This window comes from Gastrolobium bilobum, unplaced genomic scaffold (genome assembly GCF_033153095.1).
Source record: "Gastrolobium bilobum isolate Gb01-03AN ecotype WA unplaced genomic scaffold, APGP_CSIRO_Gbil_v1 utg40036, whole genome shotgun sequence".
NCBI classification, from domain to species: Eukaryota; Viridiplantae; Streptophyta; class Magnoliopsida; order Fabales; family Fabaceae; genus Gastrolobium; species Gastrolobium bilobum.
In genome coordinates this window covers 30,896-52,914 of record NW_026899778.1, presented here as the reverse complement: position 1 = coordinate 52,914, position 22,019 = coordinate 30,896, and the positions used below count along the sequence as shown (strand labels likewise).

Below are 22,019 nucleotides of genomic sequence, written 5' to 3'. Positions count from 1 at the left end.
CAAAAAGGCATTTGGAGGACAATACTCACCATTGGTAGCAGTTGAAATTGAACGCACCTTCGTTATTTGTACACAAGAAGTCTACATCATTCTTACATTTTATAATAACAAATGTTCAAACATGGTTCAATAAAAATTTATTCGTACTTCATGTACCAAAACAAATATATTCATATTTAATTATTCTAAGTCATTTTAAAACTTTTTAATTAACCAAAACTCAATATATGAGTTTAAAATATATTATATTTATTAATCAATCTATGTACCTTGTTAATTAATAAGTCATTGTTTAACTAAATTTAGTGGATTGAAAATAACCAACTAGTGGACCAATTTCTTAGTATATCTTCACATCATATATTGATGTCAAACGTATCTATTTGAATATAAACTAACATTTCTTAAAAGTATTGTACCTTTGTGAGTCTCTTTCAAATGTAAAGTTATCTATCATAAACCCTTTATTAGACCTTATACACATGGAAACTTTATATTGCACTCCTACCTAAGTTGGAAAAAATATCCTCCTAATTGTATTCATTTTTGGATAGCAAAAATGCGTTACCAGACATGACACGTTAAAATGTGAATAATATTGATTCTTGAGATAAAATAGATTGTGTGCAGGTTTGGGTTAATAACATGAAATTTAGTATCGTGTTGTGTAACGAGTTGACCCACGTGTCAATCTACAATTTTATTTTTTTGAAATTTTGATAATTACATGACACAGGTCAACTCGTGTATTTTATTCATTTTTTTTCTTCTTATTTTTAAATTTTTTTTAAAAAATCAACTTTTTAATTTTCATCAATCAACTTGTGTGATTCATGACCTGCAGCGGATTGTATGTTGGTTTTGATTTTTGACCCGCAAATAAAAACGTGTTATGTTCAGATTGAACATTTTGATCTACTGTTAGAATTGACATGACATGAACCCGACCCACCGACACATTTTGCCATCCCTAAGACCATTATTTTATAATTAATGTATATGAATCCCATTTATTTTTCTTCTTAATGAAAAATTATCTACTATGAAAATACTGAAAATTAACATCTAAACAAGTGGGTTTATTGATTAAATTTTACCCTTGATTTTCATTGCAAATCCTCCTTCCCCTCATAGATGGGCCATTCAATAGATTCGAAAGGGATCCTTGGACTTTTGTTTTTGGAGCCATATTGATTTGGGCCACAGTGAATGGCCATGGGCCCATTCAAAATCTTAGTGCAATTTTTCTTCTTCTAAGTAAAAGTGGCTGTTTGTCTCTTCCCTCCATTCACGCTACGCCTCAACCAATCTCTCTCTGCTTCTCTCCATTCACAATTTCACTCCCAATCTCCGATTCGAAACCCAAACCGCGACAGCGTCGACGCCGAGGTTGTCGTTCTCCAAGGATTTCGCTTCGCGTGTTCTCAGAATCTCAGCGGGACCCATTCCCCCCCTCCACACCACCACATTCGGTGCCCTCCTTCCCCTTCAGATCAAGGTGCCGTTTTGATGCCTCCTGAGCATTCAGCGAAAGAAATAAATCGTGGGTTTCGGATCCCAGAGCTCGACATCCAATGTAGCTATCGAAACGGATCGTGGGTTTTCGAATGTTCATAGAATGTGATGGAGAATTTTTAGTGGATTTCAAGAGATTAAGGTTGGCGGGATTTTTGTTTTTTTAATTATTTATTTTTTGTTGGGTTCTGGGGAATTGTTGATTTAGATTGGTAGTGTCAGAGATTGGTGTGATGTGATGCTGCTGCAAAAGGAGATATGAAAGTTGAAGTTTCGAAGGTTCAGCAATGACTGGAGTGTCATTGGGTCTACGTACAGGTAGCTATGGGTCATTGCAGCTGCTGCAAAACGGCAACGTTTCGCAGATTCATGCGGTGCCCATGCTTGTGCGTAGACCTTCAAAGGCGCTCCTTTATAACCCCAGAGAAAGAGAGAGGGTTTGCCCTTTGATTTGCCGGCACCTTGGAAGAGGGAAGGTTGCAATGCTACTCATGGTTGTCTTTGGCTTTTTAGTTTTCGTATTTGGTTGCTTTACAGTTTACAGAGGTTAGTATTTTTTTATTTTTTATTTTTTTTAATTTGGTAGCTTTTCACTCATAATTGGAAGTGTTAGTGAGGAATGTGTTTTGGCATTCCATGCTTCTTGGTTGCTTGAGTTTTTAATTTGAATGTAGGTTTAGATATATTATATTACCCCTTTTTGAGTTGTGGGGGGCTCTATAAAATTTCACTCCCCATTGAACCCCAGCTAGCAAGGGTGGAGTGAGGGCTCTATAAAAATTTGAACCTTTGAGCTTTCAGTTACAAAGTAGCAGCTTTATAATATGCAATGTTAGTATTTTATTTTTAAATTTTTTAAATTTGATAGCTTTTCACTCATAATTGGAAGTGTTAGTGAGGAATGTGTTTTGGCATCCCTGCTTCTTGGTAGTTTGAGTTTAATTTGAATGTAGTTTTAGCATATATTACGCCTTTTTGAGTTGTGGGGGCTCTATAAAAATTCACTCTCATTGAACCCCGACTAGCGAGGGTGGGGTGAGTGCTCTATAAAAATTTGAACATGTGATCTTTCAGTTACAAAGGAGCAGCTTTATCACTTCTCTCGTCTCTTGTGGGGGCTTATATGGTCTATTTTATTTTGTTTTATTCTTTTAAGATATAATATGTTAGAATATATGAAAAATATCTCATAATATCTTAGGTTGTATCTTAGGATAGTTCAGGATATCTTATATGATCTCTTAGGAATAGTTTCCTTTTATCTTTATATTCCACGATTGATTAGTTCTTTGGAGTTTGCATCACATCATATCACATCGAATTAATGTCAATTTCATATCATTCAGTCTTTATTTCCTGTTTTCTTCCACCCCTACCCAAATCCCTTTCAACATAGTATAATTTGCAGTTTGGTACACTATATTTTCAATGATTTCATGTATCTTCTAAATTGTGGTCTTAAGAAAAACCATAATAACTATTAGGTTCCAGTTCTGGTCTTTCTATTCAATCATACTTTGAAATGTCTTGTGTTCGTATAGGACTTTTGCTGATTCTTATGCTTGTTTTTTAATTTGATACGCTTTTGATTATCTGCAGCTTTAAATCTGAATGTTTTATGGTGTGCTTTTGGTATTGTGATGAACTAGGTGGAAACATCAATAATGATATTGAAGATACACGATCTTATGCCATTAATAGGTTTGAAGTTTTAAAATCTCATGAAGTAGAAGATAAGTCACAGGATAGTAATTCTTCTATAGACAACTCATTGAAAATAAGGCATAGACGTACATCAAGGCCTCCTCCTGCTCCTCACCCACCATCTTCATCTAAGTCCAAAGGCAAAAAAGGATATTTTCCTACTTTTGGACATCAGTGTGACAATTTTGCATTTCCTCCTCCACCACCAGCTGACAGAAGACGAACTGGACCGCGCCGTAAGTTTTTTTTTTTTTTTTTCCATTTGGGCCTTGTTTTCACTTTTCAATTCTTAACTTACAAACATTATATTTATCTTGAATTTGTGTAATAGCATTTGATATTAATATACCAACATAGTGCAGATTTAGTTATTATCATTCTAGAATTTTGATCAGGCTCTTGCTGTCTTCCCTTTCAGCATGCCCTGTGTGTTATATTTCAGTGGAGCAAGCTATAGCTAGTATGCCAAGCTCCCCATCGGAGTCTCCTTTACTCCGCAATTTGACATATGTGCATGATGAAAATCCAACTATAAGTGAACCACATGGTGGCTCTGATTTTGGTGGATACCCTTCTCTTAAAGAAAGGGATGCTGCTTTTGATATAAAAGAGACCATGGCAGTGCATTGTGGGTTAGTTCATTTTTGTTATTTGTTTTTAATTCTCTCACAATTTGGAAATTGATTTTCCTGTTAGAATTCATTAAATTTTAATCACCCTCATTAGTATCCCACAAGTATTAGTTTTTCCTTACTGAATTGATTTTTATTCCTTTTCTTGCATTTCCCTGGCTGGCATAAACTCTTACCAGATTTGTCAAAGGAAGCAGAGCTGGTCGCCAGACTGGATTTGATTTTGATGAGGCAGATCTCATAGAGTTGGATCATTACCATGATATCATTGTTGCTTCTGCCATATTTGGTATGACTTATGACTGATGTTTTCTACTTATACTTTTTGTTGTTTTTTTTTCTGTTTCTCATAGCTCCATTCCGTCTATGCCAGGAAACTATGATGTTATACAGCAGCCCAGAAACGTCAGTTCAGAAGCAAAGAAAAACATTCCTTTCTACATGTTCATTGATGAAGAAACGGAAATGTATATGAAGAATGCTAGTATTTTGGGTAGCAGCAGGAGAGTTGGATTGTGGAGAATCATTGTTGTCCGTAATGTTCCTTATGGTGATTCTCGGCGTAACGGAAAGGTTGATTGCTCACTTTTGGCTTCTTATTTTTATTGTGAAATCTCTCATTTACATTTCATGAAATTTTTACTATTTCAGCATACATAATGTAAGGTCTACACACTGTCCTCTTTTATTTCTTATTTTTTTCATTGAAGCTTCTGATTTTCTGACCCAATCTCTGCACTTTTTTTTGTTTGTTTCCATTTTCTTCCACATCATGGTGTTGTATGTTTTAATAAATGATCTTGCTAGTTGATGCAGTTTAAATAACACATTCATCGGAGTGTATAAAATTGTTGTTTTGAGCTTATGATTGTCCTACTCCAAAGTCTAAACTAATTGCCGACTACCTACCTCAGTGTATATGTAGTATCGAAGGAAGGGCTTATGTTCAGAGGCTGCTTGCCTTTTTGTAAGGAAGGAATGGAAATTATGCAGGTTTTCATTAAACCAGTCTGTGAGCTGAGGCTTCCATGCCCAAAACTTGAAAAATTGATTTATTGATATTTATATATGATGTAATAGTTGATTGTATGGGTAATTGTTTTGTAATGAACTAGAAAGTGTGATAAAAGCTTAAATCTGATAGAAACTTATTCAGAAAGCTGAAAAGGAAAGGAAAATTAATTGGTTGTAAGAAAAAGAAATCTGAATTATCGGTTTTTAATAATGTATGAACAGTTTGCTTTTTAAATAAATGAATAATCAGATTTGTATTCTATTGAAGTTCAATAAGATTTTTGGTAATACCCCCTATTTCTAATATCAGTCCACCTACAATTTAATCAGTGTGGAATTTATTATGTATGGTTTCATATGATGCCTGTAAACTTATTGCAGGTTCCAAAGCTTCTTTTGCACAGGATCTTCCCCAATGTCCGATATTCAATATGGATTGATGGGAAGCTTGAGCTCGTTATGGATCCATATCAAATTCTTGAAAGGTAAATTGTCATATTTTTTTATTAAAATTTATTCGGATTTTTATTCCTGTTATCTGTGGATTGGGATTAGTTTCTATGTACTGTCATTTAGACTTGAGAATCAAGAATGATATTGTTTGGCTCCAATTTCTGTTCTGATGAAATTGTATGATTTCGACAGTTGTTTATTGACTTTTATCTGGGAAGTTTTTGGTATTGAAATCCCAACCATATTATTTAAAGGATTTATTTCTTTTCACTATTTTCAACTTCGATGAAACTTGTGCGTATCCCTTATAATTTGATGTACTGCAGTAAGATAACAAGCGATAGATATTGTATATGATATGGTGAAGGGAAATTTCAAGTTGGTCTCTCTCCTTGGTATTTTTCTGTGAAAGATTTGAAATTTTCATTAAACCTTATAGCTGCTACCAGTCCACGTACCCAACTTTCTAAATAGAATCTCCTTATTACATAATACTGACATAGGTTTCTATTTATACTAAATTTGTGATATGATGATCAAAAGACACTACCATTTACTTTTGGTGCTCTACAAGTAACTGCTGCTTACTTAACCAAGTAGACTTTTGTAATGTTACAAAAATAGTTTGGGTGTTGTTGACAAGTGCCCTTAGGACACTGGTTAAGGGATTAAAATGGATATTGAATTAAAAGTGGAAGCATTTAAAATCTTGCGTATCCAAAAAGCATTTATTGAATACTTTTTGACAATTTCCCTCAAGGAAGTAAGGAACTCGTTAATAAATGCTTAACATTTTATAATGTGGTCCAAGACCGTTCTTGAATAACTTGTGCCATTTTCAAATTCACCAGACAAAGTTGTCAACATGTGGTGGGAAGTAATAAACCCGTGCTCTGTCCTTGCAACACATCTTTACTATTGTGGTTGTTTTGCTTACTTTGACATATTTCACTCTTCATATAGCTGTTTGCATTGAGATTATTTGATCATGGGTGTTGCTTGCTTCACAAAATTTGAATATTATCTTTGAATTTTTATTTCACGAGCTACGGTTCTTCTGTTGTTTTGAACAATGTTCATATGTGTATAGCATTTTATTCATTTGGCTTTATTATACGACACAATGTATTAAGAAGATATATGTCAACAATAATGTGATTGCGTATCTGTAATATATTCATGATTACTGGCTTTTATATCATACAGGTTCTTGTGGCGCACAAATGCAACTTTTGCAATTTCTAGACACTATAGACGCTTTGATGTCTTTGTCGAGGCTGAGGCTAATAAAGCTGCTGGGAAATATGAAAATGCTTCCATTGATCACCAAATTCAATTTTATCAATACCACGATGGTTTAACTCATTACTCCAAGGCTAAGCTTCCTATAACTAGTGGTAGGAACAATTTTGATATATACATGCCTGCATGTGTAAAATGGATTATTTGTGGAGATGCATGCCTGTGCTTGCATATATTTACTGTCTCCATCTTAAAAATCTGAAATATTTCTTATGGCTGAGTTATTACAGATGTTCCTGAAGGTTGTGTTATCATAAGAGAACACATTCCAATTACAAATCTGTTTACGTGCTTGTGGTTCAATGAAGTTGATCGCTTTACTTCCAGGGATCAGTTAAGCTTTTCCACAGTTAGAGACAAAATAATGGCAAAAGTAGATTGGAGTATTAATATGTTTATGGATTGTGAAAGGCGAAACTTTGTGATACAGGTTAGTATTTGCATGTTGCCATGTTTGTGTTTAGATTTTAGAGAAGCTACTAGTTTTTGAAATCAAAATTCGCTTCCAAATGTTTGTACTTTTTAACTAGTAATAGATCCAGAGAAGTTTGGGGGATTTTGTATTTGAGATCCCAATTTATTTATTTTTTTAAAAAAACTTTTTTTGCATGAGAACATCCCTAGTTTTATCGGGTATAGAGTCATCAAGTTATTTAATGTGCTGTTACCATTTTATGTATTACTATGCATGTCAGAGCCGCATTGGCAATTATATTCAGATTAAGAAAAAGGGGGAAAGAAGGAAAATTTCAAATTGAGCACAGTGATTTTCTTCTCTTAGTTTTTAGTATCCAAGATAGAAATACAAGATGATGGAAGAAAGGGTCAAGTTCATGATAGTCACTGCACAACTTTGGAAGTTGAGTCAGATGCAATAATGCAAACCATTTTTCCCTCGTGAGATTGGCTAATGCATCAAATTTAGTGTAACCTTTTGAAAGTTCTCTTTGCATCTTATTTCTTGCGAAAAGTAATTAAACTTGTTTTAGAATATATATCTTGTCTTCAAGTCTTTGAAATTAAGGATTTTGATGTTGTTGGTTTTGTGATGAATAATATCAGGCATACCATAGAGACATATTGGAGCACATGCCTCCTCCTCCGGTTGTTGTAATGCGTCCTCCTGGTTCACCTGCTCCCTATACTACTACTACTACTACTACTACTACTAGTAGGCCTCAGTTGAAGAAGAATCCTAGGCGTGGGAGAGATAGGAGATCAGGTTCAAAGCGTCATCATAAAGTAGGCAATGTTGTTATGAACCAAAATTCATTTTAGTATTTTCTTCTTCTTCCTTGAGGTTTTGGTTTCTTTTTAACATGGTTTATAAATTGTAAATGCCTTCTTTGTTGCAAATTATACATCAAAGAGTTCTGAACAACTGATACGTTTTTGAAATTATTCCTTCCTTTTCTGTTCTAATTGTAAATAAGTGCCTTTGCCCTTTGGTTAAGATCTTCACCACCTTTTTCAAAAGGGAAAGAACAAGTAGAAAAAGAAAGAAAGAAGGGGTTCTCAGTAGTGCATTTTGCACACAAAATAATTCGTACACGTGATTTATTTATTAAGTTTTCTCCTCCAGCCAAGTGTTACCATGTTTTTGGCTACTGTTAAGAAATGATGCTTCTGTTAGTTCTTAATAATGGTTGAAAAATAAAAGTAGAAAAAACAGTCGGTGTTGTCTGAAAAAAATAAATAATACAATTCATAATTCACACTTTGTGCAGGCACTGCTAATTAATGAATGGTGTATGGAGATTTCCATCAAAAGTTTATGTACAGAAAGATGACACTTACATAAATATATTTGTTTAAACGAAATATACAAATTTTTTAAAAGTTATTAAATAACCTTAATTATAAGAAAATATAATTGTATTTGATTGAATTATATTCTGTTGAAATATTCTAAATATTATCACTTTATTAAGAATAATATTACTCATATATGCTTATACAAATATCACTCTACATCTACTTAATTTTACTCTCTGATTATAGCAGTCTTCTTTTTTGGTACATCCACTTTTTGATTCTACATATAATAGTGGGGTGCTAAACAAACCAGGGACCTTTGAGGGGTCTTTGGCTCGGCTCGTGAAGGCCTGAGCTTACATGTCTAAAATTGATTGTTGGCACATGCTTGAACTTTTATAAAAGCTCGTTTAATAAAAAGGTCTCAGACTCTAATTCAAAAGTTCGGCCTTAAAACTTCTCAGGCTGGCCTAGTATATTATTTTTTATTTATATTTTATATTTTTTATACTACTTGTAATAGCAATCTCATTTTCCTCAATCCATTCACCCCATTTTATTGGTTAAAGAGACTTTTTGAATAATTTTGTTTTATATTATGTTGTTTGGATATAAATTGAATTTATGAATATTTATGGAATTACTAGGGTTGTTGATTGTATATTCTGTTTGGATAAATTTTTGTTGTCTTATTTTTTTTAAAACAGGCTAAACAAGATTTTTATTTTTTGTAAATAAGCCAGACCACAGGCTGATAGTTATATTTATAACAGGTAACAAGTTTGGTCAGACTGATACATTTAAACACAGACTTAACATTTTAAAACCCAGTTAACACCCTATATAATAGTAAATATTAACCCATCTTGGGTTAGCCCAAAAACAGGAAAGGGGTTAGTCGCATTTTCCCTTGCATTCATTCACCTTTGATTCTTTCTATACCGACATCCATAATCCCGCATTCATAGTACGAGAAATTCTAACATGCTTTTGAAACAACAATTATTGCGTTGTAAGGAGATTTTTATTATTAATTTTATGTTGGTATACTTAAATTTATTCAATTATATTTAATGATGATCTTCTTGTAGTATGCATTACTTGCTGCTCCAAGAATATGCAACCATTTCTCAATATCATTTTGTGAACAGTTTACATGAAGAATAAAAAATATCATGATATTAATAATTCGGGCGGTGGATGACAGGTTTCTGCTATACTTATCCATAACATCAAATAAGCACAAACTTTAAGACTTGAAAGCGCCTTAGTCTCGAAAAATAATATTAAAAGGATCAACAAAGTTTAGGATAAGCAACTTCAAATCGGGCCATATATGTTTCAAATGACATAATATAACATCACAATGTTTTGAATAATCTTATGTAGACCCATTTCCATGACCCACCATGCTTTCATTTGCTTAATGGAACAAGAAAAGAAGCAACCAGAAAAGCATGGCATCTTCTGCATGGTGTTTGGAGGCTACAGGTATGGAGGCAAACTTTGGTTCATAAATCTCTATGCAAATTCAATCACAAAATTTAATCCTCTCCCTATGTGAGCCTTCTTTCTTGAGGCTCTAGTTATTTGTTTGTTGAGATTTGTCAAGGAATTATGATCAAGGAAAACTTCTACACTCTTTTGCTTCTAAGTTTGAAAGGTTAGAGTAGACTAAGCCCTCATCAATTTTACTTTCTGTTTTGTTGAAACTATAAAAGTTGAAGTCCTATAGGGTTTGATCAAGAAGTTATCATGCTTCAAACTAGAATCAGTATTGGTCATTGTTCATGAGTTTAGCTCTGTTGTTATACTACTGGTAAAATAAGCCTTGAAATTTCAACTGCCATTGCTGGGGAAGAAAAGAAGCTCAATTGAGTTAAAAGTAAGAAAGTAAAAGACCTTCACAGTGGTTTTTGGATCAATGGGAACTTCTGGCTTTTTCCTAATATGTGTTCTGCATTCTGCAATAGCTTTGACTTGTGGAGCTCTTATGGTGTTTTACTCCAAAGAGATCTTTGTGTTTGGTCATGGAGAAGAGACAGCAAGCAAGCTTCAAGGGTCAACACCCCACGATCAGCTACTGATTCAAACCTCAGATTCCTTCTCTGGGTTCTTGTTGTTCACAATTGGGTTCCTTGTGTTCATGGTTGCTTGTGTTAAGGACTTGGAGTTCCAGAGTTTCTTTGCAAAAGGGTGTGTGCTTCTTCACATTTCTATGGCAGTGTGGAGATTCTACTTTGAGAGTAAGCATGAAGATCTTGCCCATAACTGGCCCAGGCATGCTTTTGGGGACATTGCATTGGCCATTTCATGGGTCTTCTTTCTTGTGTACATGTGGAGGGACAAATATGATTGATTAGTTTAGTATGTTGGGGGTTTGTAAAAGTGTTAACAGTGCCAAACAAAGGTTGAGTTTTGCTGGAAACTGTGCTTACATCTGATGAAAAATCTTGTGTTTTGTTTGGGCTGTGATTGCTGAAATTGTCATGGTGTATGAGGAGACTTTGTGGATGTTTGGCTAACAAAGGATGGAACTTCTTCTTGTGCTCATCTGTTCATGTGTACAATTTTCAGTGTGAATTTTTTCTGTGTTGCATCCATTATATTGGTGAAAATGTGTTTATCCAGATTATATTATATATTACTATACATTCAATCTGACAGTTGTTGTTTCATTTTCATATGTTTGTTTTTATTTATGTTATGTTACCAATTACCATTGTAAATTTGTAATTTAAAATTTTATCAACGACCATGCCACAACTTTATGGTAAGAAAACAATTATTATTATTTAAAAAAAAAAAACTGTGGTAAGAAAATTCCATTGCTTTCTAATACATAGATGCAAGTGCAACTATAAGATTTCCTAAAGATCAACGAATGCGTTTTTATGTTTCATGTAAAGGTTGAATTTTAGATGGATTATTTGATTAGTTTGATTTAAATACTAATGGACGGCAAAAAAATTTAAATATTATTTTTTTTTATAATTATTTACGAAAACAAAGTTATTTTAAAATTAAATATAAATATATTGTATTCAATTACGTTCAAAATTGAACATAACCACTCACGACCAGACCTAGGCATAACTTAAGATAAAGACATATCCTATCTAGGACGTGATCAAGAAGGAAAGAGATATGCCCAATATAAAACGTGACATATGACTATATGAGAGCTTAAAGCATTATGTCTGTTTCTTCGATTTCGGCAAATTTTATGCCTTAGTAGGAGCATTTCTTTTGTGATCCCGGATCACATGGAAGGGAGGAGAGAGGAGAGAGAAAGGGATAGAAAAGCTTTCATACACCTCTTCTTATTAATTTCAATTTACGGCTATCGATAACATGTGCCTGAAAAATATTAATGAATTAAAAATTAAAAATATTAAATGCTTCAGTTGTTTAAAATATTAACCGCTTTCATACCTCATTTGAAGAGAAGAAGAATAACTAAATATGCAAATCATCTAAAATAAAAAACTTAAAAATAGTTGCTATTTGCTAATATGCTGAAATCTATTCATAAATCTTTACTATCTTCATTAGGCATTAGCTTTCAGAGATCACTAGTTGTGATTTTTATGAAATTATGAGAGGCTTGAAATATCAAAAGAAAGAACTTTGCATTTAGTTTTTCATTTAATACTTTCTTATTAATTATAAAGAGGATTATAACAAAAGATAATATTTAAAAAAAATATATATAGCATTATATGCAAATGGAGATTTTCTCTTTTTCGTTGTCTTCTTCTTTGTGACGTATGATGACTTTGGGTATCATTTCCTGTGGAATGAACACTCAAACCCCACGGTGACTCACGCCCCACAACCAAAAATCACTGCCGGCTTGCGGCATGTCTCTTTCTTAGTACATGCCTCATATTAGGTGTCTCTCTTTCGTCCCAAGTCACGCCTTATGCAGGATATATTTATCTCATAGGTTACTTATCATGCACGGCGTGAGTGATTACACCTGAAATTAAGCATTATTGAGTGTAATAAATTTGTATTTAATTTCAAAATAGCTTCGTAAATAGATATTAATATAATAATACGTTAATTTTTTTAAAATCATTTTTTACATTCTCCATGTTCGAACTCAGACGGTCAGACCTCTGAACAATTAATTATTTGTAGAAGTTAAATTTTAGGTAAGGGTTTAATTATGTCAAATAAAGACAATACATATATAAATATAAGGAAGGAAGTATCTGTTTATAATTTTTTTTTATAAATTTTTGCAAATTACATTATGTACTCGCGAAAGTACATAGTATAACCTAGTGTACTTCCGGGAGTACATACTAAAATTTGTAAGAGTTTGTAAACAAAAAGTTTTTAAATATAATCCTCTCGTATATATATATATATATATATATATATATATATATATATATATATATATATATATATATATATATATAGGGAAAAAATCTATCCTTTTAGATCCTAACCGTTGATTTCTGTCAATCAACGGTTATGATTTATTGGGCCAAACTTAATGGGCTAAATTTATTATTAATTATTTAATAATTTTGATCCAAAAAGTAATAACCGTTGATGGACGAAAATAAACGGTTAGGATCTAAAATAATATAAGATTATATCCTCTTTAAAATGACATATGTTATTCGCATAAATAAATATTTATATATATATATATATATATATATATATAACTCATTTTGAGTCCCTAACAAAAAACAGAGTCCTCAATTTAGTCCTTTATAAAAAAAGATTAGTCGCATGATTTCTATTAAATTCAAAGTGGACCCATTTAGTTGAAATCGAAATCCCTCACAAATTCAAAAAGACCCACATTAGTCTCTCAAAAGGACTAAAATGGGTCCATTTTGCATTTCACACAAACCAGGTAACTAATTTTTTTGTAAAACATTAAAGTGAAAATCGTATTTTTTGTTAGGGATCCAGAAGGGGCTTTATTCTCTCTCTATATATATATAGAGAGGATCAATATCAGGATCAATTTATATATACAGAGGATCATTTTACATCGGTATAAGATTAATAAGTCTTACACCAATCTCAGCCGTTATTTTTTCGTGCATCCAACGGTTATAATTTAGGAAGTCATACGAGTTAATTAATATTAATTAATCATTAATTACATTATAAATACCAACAAATAATTTTCGTCCATCATGAGATGTGATATAAGACTTATTAGCCTTAAAAAGAATCTCTCCAGTGCATATGAAATTAGTTGTGAATATTAGAGAGAATTAATTTCAAATTCAAAAAAAAAAAAACCTTAATGAGGCCAAAAGATGCAAGACTTGTATAATTTTTAGACCATACAAATTTTATTAATCTGAACTTTGAATCTTAATGTTTTTGTGTCTTTGGTAGGATAGTTAAAATTCCAATTTAAATATGTAATTTTACGATTTTACGATTTTTTTTAATCAAAACGATTTCATCACAATTTCAAATGCTATTATGTTTTTACGATTTTTTACGTTACGATTTTATGTTTTACGATTTTTTATCCTCCTTTTAATTTTAAGTAGAATCCCAATTTTAACTAGATAGTTTTCATACATTCTAAATTCAAATAAGTCAAATATTATATACCAATATATTACTCAAAAGCATAATTTAAAATTTTAACCCTTAGTTAAGGCTTCATTATTTCTACCTATATTTTATCCCTCAATTTCTAGTCTTTACCAGAACCTCTCCTGCACTTCCCAAGTCTCAACGCTTCGTTTCAAGGCACGAATTAGGGCACGCCAATTAACCCTAATTCTATTTGAAAATTCTTTGTTGAGCAGAAGAATTGAGTGCGAATGGGTAGTGTTGCTGCTTCCCCTGCGTTGAACCAAGGCTCAGTAACTGCAACAAAAACTGGTGGTGAAGCGTCAAAGCCGAAGAAGAAGATCTGTTGTGCTTGCCCTGAGACGAAGAGACTCCGAGATGAATGCGTGGTAGAGCACGGCGAAGATGCTTGCGCCAAATGGATTGAGGCTCACCGCCTTTGCCTCCGCTCCGAGGGTTTCAATGTTTGAGATTCTGTGATCACATAAAAGCAAGTTTTTTTTTTTTTTTTTATATACAGATTTTGGTTCACAGTAAAAATTTTGTTGTTATTTATAAAATTTACATACATGATGGTATTTTGAAATTGATTGCTGGGCATGCAATTCGTAGTTTAAATAAAAATTGCTAGTTGAGGAGCAGGGATAGTTATTTTGGAAATTTATGTTTGGATTAAGGGTTATGGAGTGAAAGTGAAGGGAAGGGAGGGTAAAGTTTTCATTTTTGAATGAAGAGAGTTATGTAGGGTTTATGAAAATTAATAAGGAATGGTTGGATTGTTTCATGATAGAGAGGAGGATTCGTGAAGGTCTTATGGACCTTTTTGCAGAGCTGGAGCTGTGGTTGCACCTTTGGAAGGTTTATGACAATTTATCATTTTATGGCTTTCATCTAAAAGATTGGTAAATATAGAGAATATTTACTTGAAATGAAAAATCTATCCTTCTTTTTCTTTTTATTCCAAAACTCTCCTTACCATGTGCAGAGTCAATGGTTCTGACTGCTTACTGCTCTTCTTTTTGTTCTTCACTGGATGCTTTTGTAGTGATATTATGAGTTGCATTACATTAAGGAACAAGATATACACTACTTTGTGCTGAATGTTGAACCAGATCTTATGCAGGAGCTATAGGATAAGAATAAAGCTTTACAATCAAAATTCAAAATGCATAAAGATAATCCTTTTATAAATGTCTGTTAGGAGGCCATTTGGGTTTATACACCTTATCTTAAACTTGAAAGAATCATGTGATTTTTGACTCCTTTCCTTGTTCGATGTTATGTATGGCAGAATCCTTGTATTCATCCTGGTCCTGGCCATGTAAATGAGGGCCTGAGATGAAGAAGAATGGTATACTTTGATACTAGTTCGAATTTAATTTAGCAGAATTCTTCGTTCACTGTCCTAATGTACAAAAACTGGAAGAAACCCATGCCGGGTGGCTGTAGGCAGCTGTTCTAGAAGTTTGTTGGATAAGCAATATAGATGGAACGGTCTAATACTGTTGCTTTAGTAACTTCTCTTCTTCATCTTCAATACCTTGATGCTTACTTTGTTAAAATGTACAAAAAAAGTTATGCTTAAATTTCTTTCCTATGATTTACTACGTGTATTTGATTGAATTATATTTATTTTGTACAATGATTCTCTAAGTTGTTTTAATTTTTCAATGAAGTCATGCATAAGAAAATAGTGTGGACATTTTAAGGGATCATCAATTCATCACCATGTGTCTATAGAGCTAGTGTGTGCTGTCGACATTGAGCATATTGTTGCTCCGCCTATGTAGATGGTAAACAAACACCGCCCAATCGTTTCTGCATCTTTGATTATCTGTACATTTGCAGTCATTACTTCTATTCACCATAGTCAAGTGTTTCCTTAATGCTTTATCATTCCCCTTGTGTTCAAGTATGGTTCAAATCCTGTATATCTTCGTTTTGATGTAGATACAGGTTTCTATAGCAGCGCAATTTCATCTGCCACATACTATATAAAACTTGGTAAAAAGTTATCATTTTTGTCCTCTTGGTCTGTATTCAAAAAATTGGTTCTGTCTTGTGATATTTAAGAAGTATGATGATGATTGTCATTGGCAGTGTTAGTTCATAATGAAAAAGATATTATCAATCGGAAAGAAAAAGCAGAAGTATGCTTATTTTAGTCCATTTAACCACAGAATGCCACAGACATGGGCGTATTATATAACTATGACAGGGACCAACGTGATTCATCAGTGCTTTAATTATTCATTACAAATAATCTTAGCTGCGTTTATTGATCTTCAGATTCTTTACAAATAAACTCTCCAATCTCCATTGTAGATTAATCCTTAATAGATCAAAGAGCATGATTAATTGATTTTTTAACTCGGAACTATTTTGCTACAGTTTGTTACCATTTTTATTTTTAAATAATGATAATATACTAGCATTACTGGTTGATAAACTACTTTACTACGCATTGAAGTTAATGGGTAGGATGTCTCCAGGATATGGTCTCCTAGATTTCTTATCAAAAGTCAAGCTTGCCTGGGAATCTTAGCTCTACCATATGGGTGATTGTCCATTCTTCTTTAGTCAGAATTTTAGAATTTGGATACGTAAGAATTTAGTGTCACTATCTTTATATTCGAAGTAAGTGGATTTAATTTTTAAATAAACTGAATTTGTCTTAGAAAATTTTGTGGGGAGTAAAAGATTTACATTTGTTGGGTGAGTGGTGAGTGTTTTGATGATCATCATTTCCACTTAGGATTTCTACCATTGAATTTAGGTGGGTGGCATAAAGTTTAAAGGGGTGTGCTTAAAATAAATAACGGTGATCCTCTTGGGAATAACAATTTAGGGTTTGGGGTTGCTCAGGATGTATGAATTTGTCTCCAAATTAGTGGTGTTGTCTTTATATAATATATTTTGTAAACATTTTTATGTCAATTATACAAAATAATTTACCTTGCTTGTACTCACATGGCTTCATGAGCTTGTTCTTGCCATTCAAATTTTCCTATTTTACTCTAGGACCATGGCATTACTTAATCATGTTGACGTCAAATCCAAGGAGCACTGCCATAACATCGTAGCCATATTTTTAGGATTTTATACACATAATTTAGAATTAGTCTAATTTGTTGTCCCAGTCATTTGCAAGAACCATATATTTCGAAATATGTAGTAGAAAGCATGATTCTTTTGCATCTTTTGCATCATATGCAGATGTTCTTTCTTCTTGGTGCATTTTTGTTTCCAAGTGAATTCATTAGTACTGCATTCATTACAAACCTAAGGGCATATATTTATCCCTTTTAAAATTTTACCCTTTCATCTTGATTTCAAACCTCTCTAATCTCTTGCATGCTCTTTATATGGGAATGGGATTATCCTTTTCTCGTATGCTAGTGCCAATGTATAAGAGTTTGTGAAATAAATTTTCTATCTTAAAAGATATATGAGCAATGATTACTGTAATAGGAATTTTTTTCTGCTTCAAATATTGTTGCTGTTAGTTCTTCAGTACTGAATCATGAAATCACATGTTGTGGAGTGGAATTTTAACTACATAATAGGGATTTAGCAGGTTGAGTTCATCTTTACCTCGATAATGTTAAGTAAGATTTGAAAATAAAGGTTTAGAAGAAAAATGAAGCAGAGATGACACAATGGAAATGAGTTCTATGTAGTAACTTCTAGTCCATTCAATCGCATAAAGCCACAAAGATGGCTACTACATTACTATAGACTCAGAGATGGACACAAAGGAAAAATATAACTCAGACACAAACACAACACACATTTATTCACTGTGATTACATCAACATGAGCATCACATTTAACACAGCCACACATTTTAACATAGTATGGTCTTAATGACCGCATGTGCAGTTGACACAAGAGCAGCTAGTACCGCACTTGCACAGCTGCAGGAATGTCCATGACAACAGTCTCCACATAGCTGCAAAAACAAGACACTTATATTGTTACTATCTCAAAGTCCATAGGCTGGACATACAAGACAATGGTCATCAAACTTAAGACATTACCTCTTCTTAGTCTCAACTATGTCAAGAGCATAGTTGCTTCCCTTCTTCCTGGATTACAAATCACATAACATAAGAATTCAGGGTATATACCAAATAAATAATTCAAAGCACAACTGATATAAAATATTTTCACTAATTATCTGTTTACAAAACTTAAAAAGCGTATCCCGACTAAATAGACAAAAGCTTGATACATTTAGATAAGGAATATTGCTAAAAGTTTGTCACACTTAGAGATATGTATCTAGTGCATGCAGTTTATAGATGCACTGCGCATACAGCTGAACTAGTTGGTTATTCTGAAAGTTTAAATATGTGAACAAGGTTTAAATATGAAACCTTCATCTCAAAAGCTTGAGTTAGTAGCTCAAAAGTTCATAAATATAGTTTATGGGGAAATGAAATATCATGTTGCAGGAAAAATAACTTTTGTCCTACATATACACAAAAAGTGCGGGGCCCACTTGAAAAAAAAAATGCTTGACACTACTTTTGATGATGCCTGTAGGACAAAATTTGTGTTTCCTGCGACGTATACTTCATTTCCCCATAGTTTATATGCCTAATGGCATAGAAGGAAACAGAACACTTACCCGCACTGACTCTTGCTAGAGCAGTCACAGTTTCCACAAGTGTTCGACAAGATGATTTTTGAGAGCAAAGAAGCACTGGCAATGAAATATTAATGTTAAGTTTCAAAGCTTTGTATGAGCTGCTATGTCTTCCAAGCTGTGCCTTAAACCAATATTTATAGAGGAGAGATGACCGTACTAGGATTGTGGCATGCATCATGAGGTCCCATATTTGGACCACAAAAGGCATGAAAAAAGCACACGCCTCTTGAGAACTATGTGAAAGAAATTCGTAGAGGTAACATGGAAAAGCTCTCATAAAGTGAGTTTGTTTGTTTTTTTTGATTTTTTTTTTTGAGATATTCCAATCAGTTCATTACTTTGTAACTAGTCCGATTCGGGACGGCGAGATTAAGGCTTCAAACTCCTTCCAAAGATAGTATTGGAAAAGATCAACCACATACTCTCACCTCCATCAAATGTTCTGGCCTTCATCTGCTCAGTTTCGTAGCATCAATTGAGTTATCATCATTTGGTAAGTGACTTTATTTCTAAAAGTATTAGTGTATTCACCCTTGATTTAATTTAAAATGTATCTTGATCTTAACCTATTAAATTTTAAATATAGATACACCTTTGTTTACTCATTTTAGAAATAGGTTCATTTAAGAGGAGCTAGCTTTGTCCAAATAACATAGAAGAGATATATCTTCATACTTTTGGACTTGCACACATTTTTTTCTGTTTTAAGTGCATGTTCAATTCCGTATACGTTATTATCTTTCCTTTTCTTTTCCCTTTTATATATTCTGGATTTAGTTAGATTCTACATTATTTTTAGTCTGAATGAAAGATGAGCATTCAAGTTTTTTTCTTCCTCTCTCTTTCTCTCCTTCCCAAAAGGTGCAAAAGTACTTTGAAACATAGATTTATGTTGTACTTCTTCTAATTAGGATTTCCTATCATTGAATTGTTACATTAGCCATATATATTCCAAAATATATATAAGGATTTTAATGAAAGAGCCAGCCATTAATTCAAGAAGTAAACTCTTTTGAAAGTTGAAATATGATTTTGACACTAAACAACCCAGATCCATCCTCTCTTTTTGTTTTTGTTTTTTTTGTTTTAAGTAAATTAGTCCGTTGTCACAATAACCTTTTGGAACCTTTTGGACTTGATTAGTGGAAAGAATAAGGGCTATATAAGCTCATACCATTCCTCGTTTGATAGGCATTAGATAAATAGTAAATAGTCTCATATGATTGTATTAACATATTTTGCGTTTGAAGAGAGTTAAATAATATCAAGATTGATACAAGGGTAAAAGATTTTTCCGGTCAGATGAGTTATCTCCGGTGAGTGCAAAACGACGTCATTTTGGGGCGGAAATCAAGGTGTTTTTGTAATTCTAATATATTGCAGGGTTATATTAGTCTTTATCATTATAATTTTTTAATCCTATAACTCCATAACGATGTCGTTTTGAGCTCACTGAAGACAACTTTACCTCCAGTGACCGGAGAAATATTTTTCCCTATTAAAAAAGGTAAATAAACATGTACAAAAAAATAAAAAATAAAATAAAAATAAACAGGGGGTTAATTTTGGAAGAAGAATTTCTTATCCTATCCTATTTAATGTTAGGGTCTGTTTGGTGTGATGTATAAGGCATGATAGTATAAGCTTATATTATACGTTATGACATTTTCAGTTGTTTGGTGTCACCATCGTATAGTATAAACTTATACAGCAGAACCCCTTAATACATCAAAATGATGTATAACTTAATCAGGCCTAAGAGGATGAGATTAGACCTGATAAGGGGTTGATGTATTAATATTGCTTACAAGTACAATTCTCAAAAACTAATATATCATTTCAATATTAATATATTAAAATAATTGTTTTTAATATATTAATTTTTAAAATATTAGAACATATTATCTTATACAATATCATACCAAACGCTGAATAGTATTAAAATTTAATCAGGTCTTATACAATCAGATCTTATACTATCTGATCTTATCCAATATTATACACCATCCTTAATCCAAGCCCACCTATGGAATAACTTATGAAACTAAGGACAAGGATAAAATAAGTCAATATATAAGCTTATTAAACTTTGTTCATTTACCAAATGATGGATAGGAAGAATATATGATACTTTATCTTATTCTGCCCCCACTATCTTCTCCACAAGTAAACGGTGCAAAACCTGAATAGGATGCCAAAAGTTACACAGTATGTTCAATTTTTAGAGTTTTGACTGTCCTATCCTTCATCAAGCATATATGCTTTTAATTTCAGCCATCCAAATGTATGGTTAGAGTTTAACAGAATATTGTGGATGCCAAAAAATCTCGGCTTCAACCTACCTATTATAATCTAATTTTTTGATGAGTATATATGATCTGTTTGAATTTGAATTTAATTTTGTTTTTTAGTTCATCAAAACTGTTTTGTAATATAAAGTTTAAAAATTGATTTCAAGAATAAATAAACAAGACTTATTTGAATAGCTTCTCGAAGTTGCCAATTTTTTTTTTTCGTTCAATTTTGTCAAAGGAAATAAATATAGCCTTACATTCATCTTTGCATCTTTTTCCTATCCACAAATAGAGGAATACTTGGAGGATTTTGGGTATGTTTGATTTTTTTTAAAATAATTTTTGATTTTCAGAATAAAAAACAAAAAAAAAATGTTTGACAAGACTTGTTTTGTAAAAATAATTCTAAAAATTATAACTGTTTTTTAATTTTTAGAATCAAATTTAGAGAATATATCCGAATTATTATTTTTTATTTTAACTTTTAACTTAAAAAAACACAAAGAAAACTGTTTCATTAATTGTTTTACAAAACAATTTTAAGAAAAAAAAAAAACACAATCAAACAAATTATTTACCCGGGATTCATGGTGGAACTTTCCTAGTCACATACATATTCATAATTAATTTTTTAATTTTTTTTAAAAAAAGATATCGTTAATTCTAAATCGAATCTATATTAAGACCACCCTAATTTGAACACGCAATCCTTGTAGTTTTGTTATTAGCAGTTGAGCACCAGGTCATTTAAATAAATAAATATATATATATAAACAAAAAAAATCAGAAAAAGAGTGTAAAAAGAAATTAAAGATGTACACGAGCTTATTTGATTTGGTTCAATTCTTTTTTGTTTTTTAATCCAAATAAACCAAAATCAATTGAACTAGTTTACTTCAGTTTTGAAATTATTTTGTCATACCCCCATTGGATCTTTTTATTTTTATTTTTATTTCTTAAGAAAATGACGGAGACAAACGTGCTAAGATGAAGAATTTAGACCCGACTATTATATCAATACACCAGAATCAACTTAATTAGTTTGCTTTAGTTTTTAATTTCATTTGGTTAGCCATGCTAAATTGCTAATGAACATTTCTAAAAGAAATATAAAAAAGGGTTGAAAAA

General features: G+C 32.3%; 2 protein-coding genes and 1 long non-coding RNA gene across 3 annotated transcripts; 2 read left to right on the top strand and 1 right to left on the bottom strand.

Annotated features, from left to right (window-relative positions):
* Positions 1-1,338: 1,338 nt before the first annotated feature.
* Positions 1,339-7,957, top strand: LOC133293398 (probable hexosyltransferase MUCI70). The gene is made up of 9 exons (XM_061491967.1): positions 1,339-2,061; positions 3,165-3,455; positions 3,638-3,851; positions 4,031-4,140; positions 4,225-4,424; positions 5,247-5,350; positions 6,525-6,715; positions 6,851-7,050; positions 7,683-7,957. The coding sequence occupies exons 1-9, from the start codon at positions 1,803-1,805 to the stop codon at positions 7,896-7,898; spliced, it is 1,785 nt and encodes a 594-aa protein (XP_061347951.1). The 5' UTR covers positions 1,339-1,802; the 3' UTR covers positions 7,899-7,957.
* A 1,784-nt stretch (positions 7,958-9,741) lies between these two features.
* On the top strand, positions 9,742-11,032 carry LOC133293401 (uncharacterized). The gene has a single exon (XM_061491970.1). The coding sequence runs from the start codon at positions 10,300-10,302 to the stop codon at positions 10,732-10,734; it is 435 nt and encodes a 144-aa protein (XP_061347954.1). The 5' UTR covers positions 9,742-10,299; the 3' UTR covers positions 10,735-11,032.
* Positions 11,033-17,624: 6,592 nt separating this feature from the next.
* LOC133293403 (uncharacterized) lies at positions 17,625-18,693 on the bottom strand. Its single transcript, XR_009749054.1, has 3 exons — positions 18,577-18,693; positions 17,984-18,031; positions 17,625-17,895 (listed from the first exon to the last, which is right to left on the bottom strand). It is a non-coding gene; the product is annotated as an uncharacterized LOC133293403 (long non-coding RNA).
* Between the last annotated feature and the right edge of the window lie 3,326 nt (positions 18,694-22,019).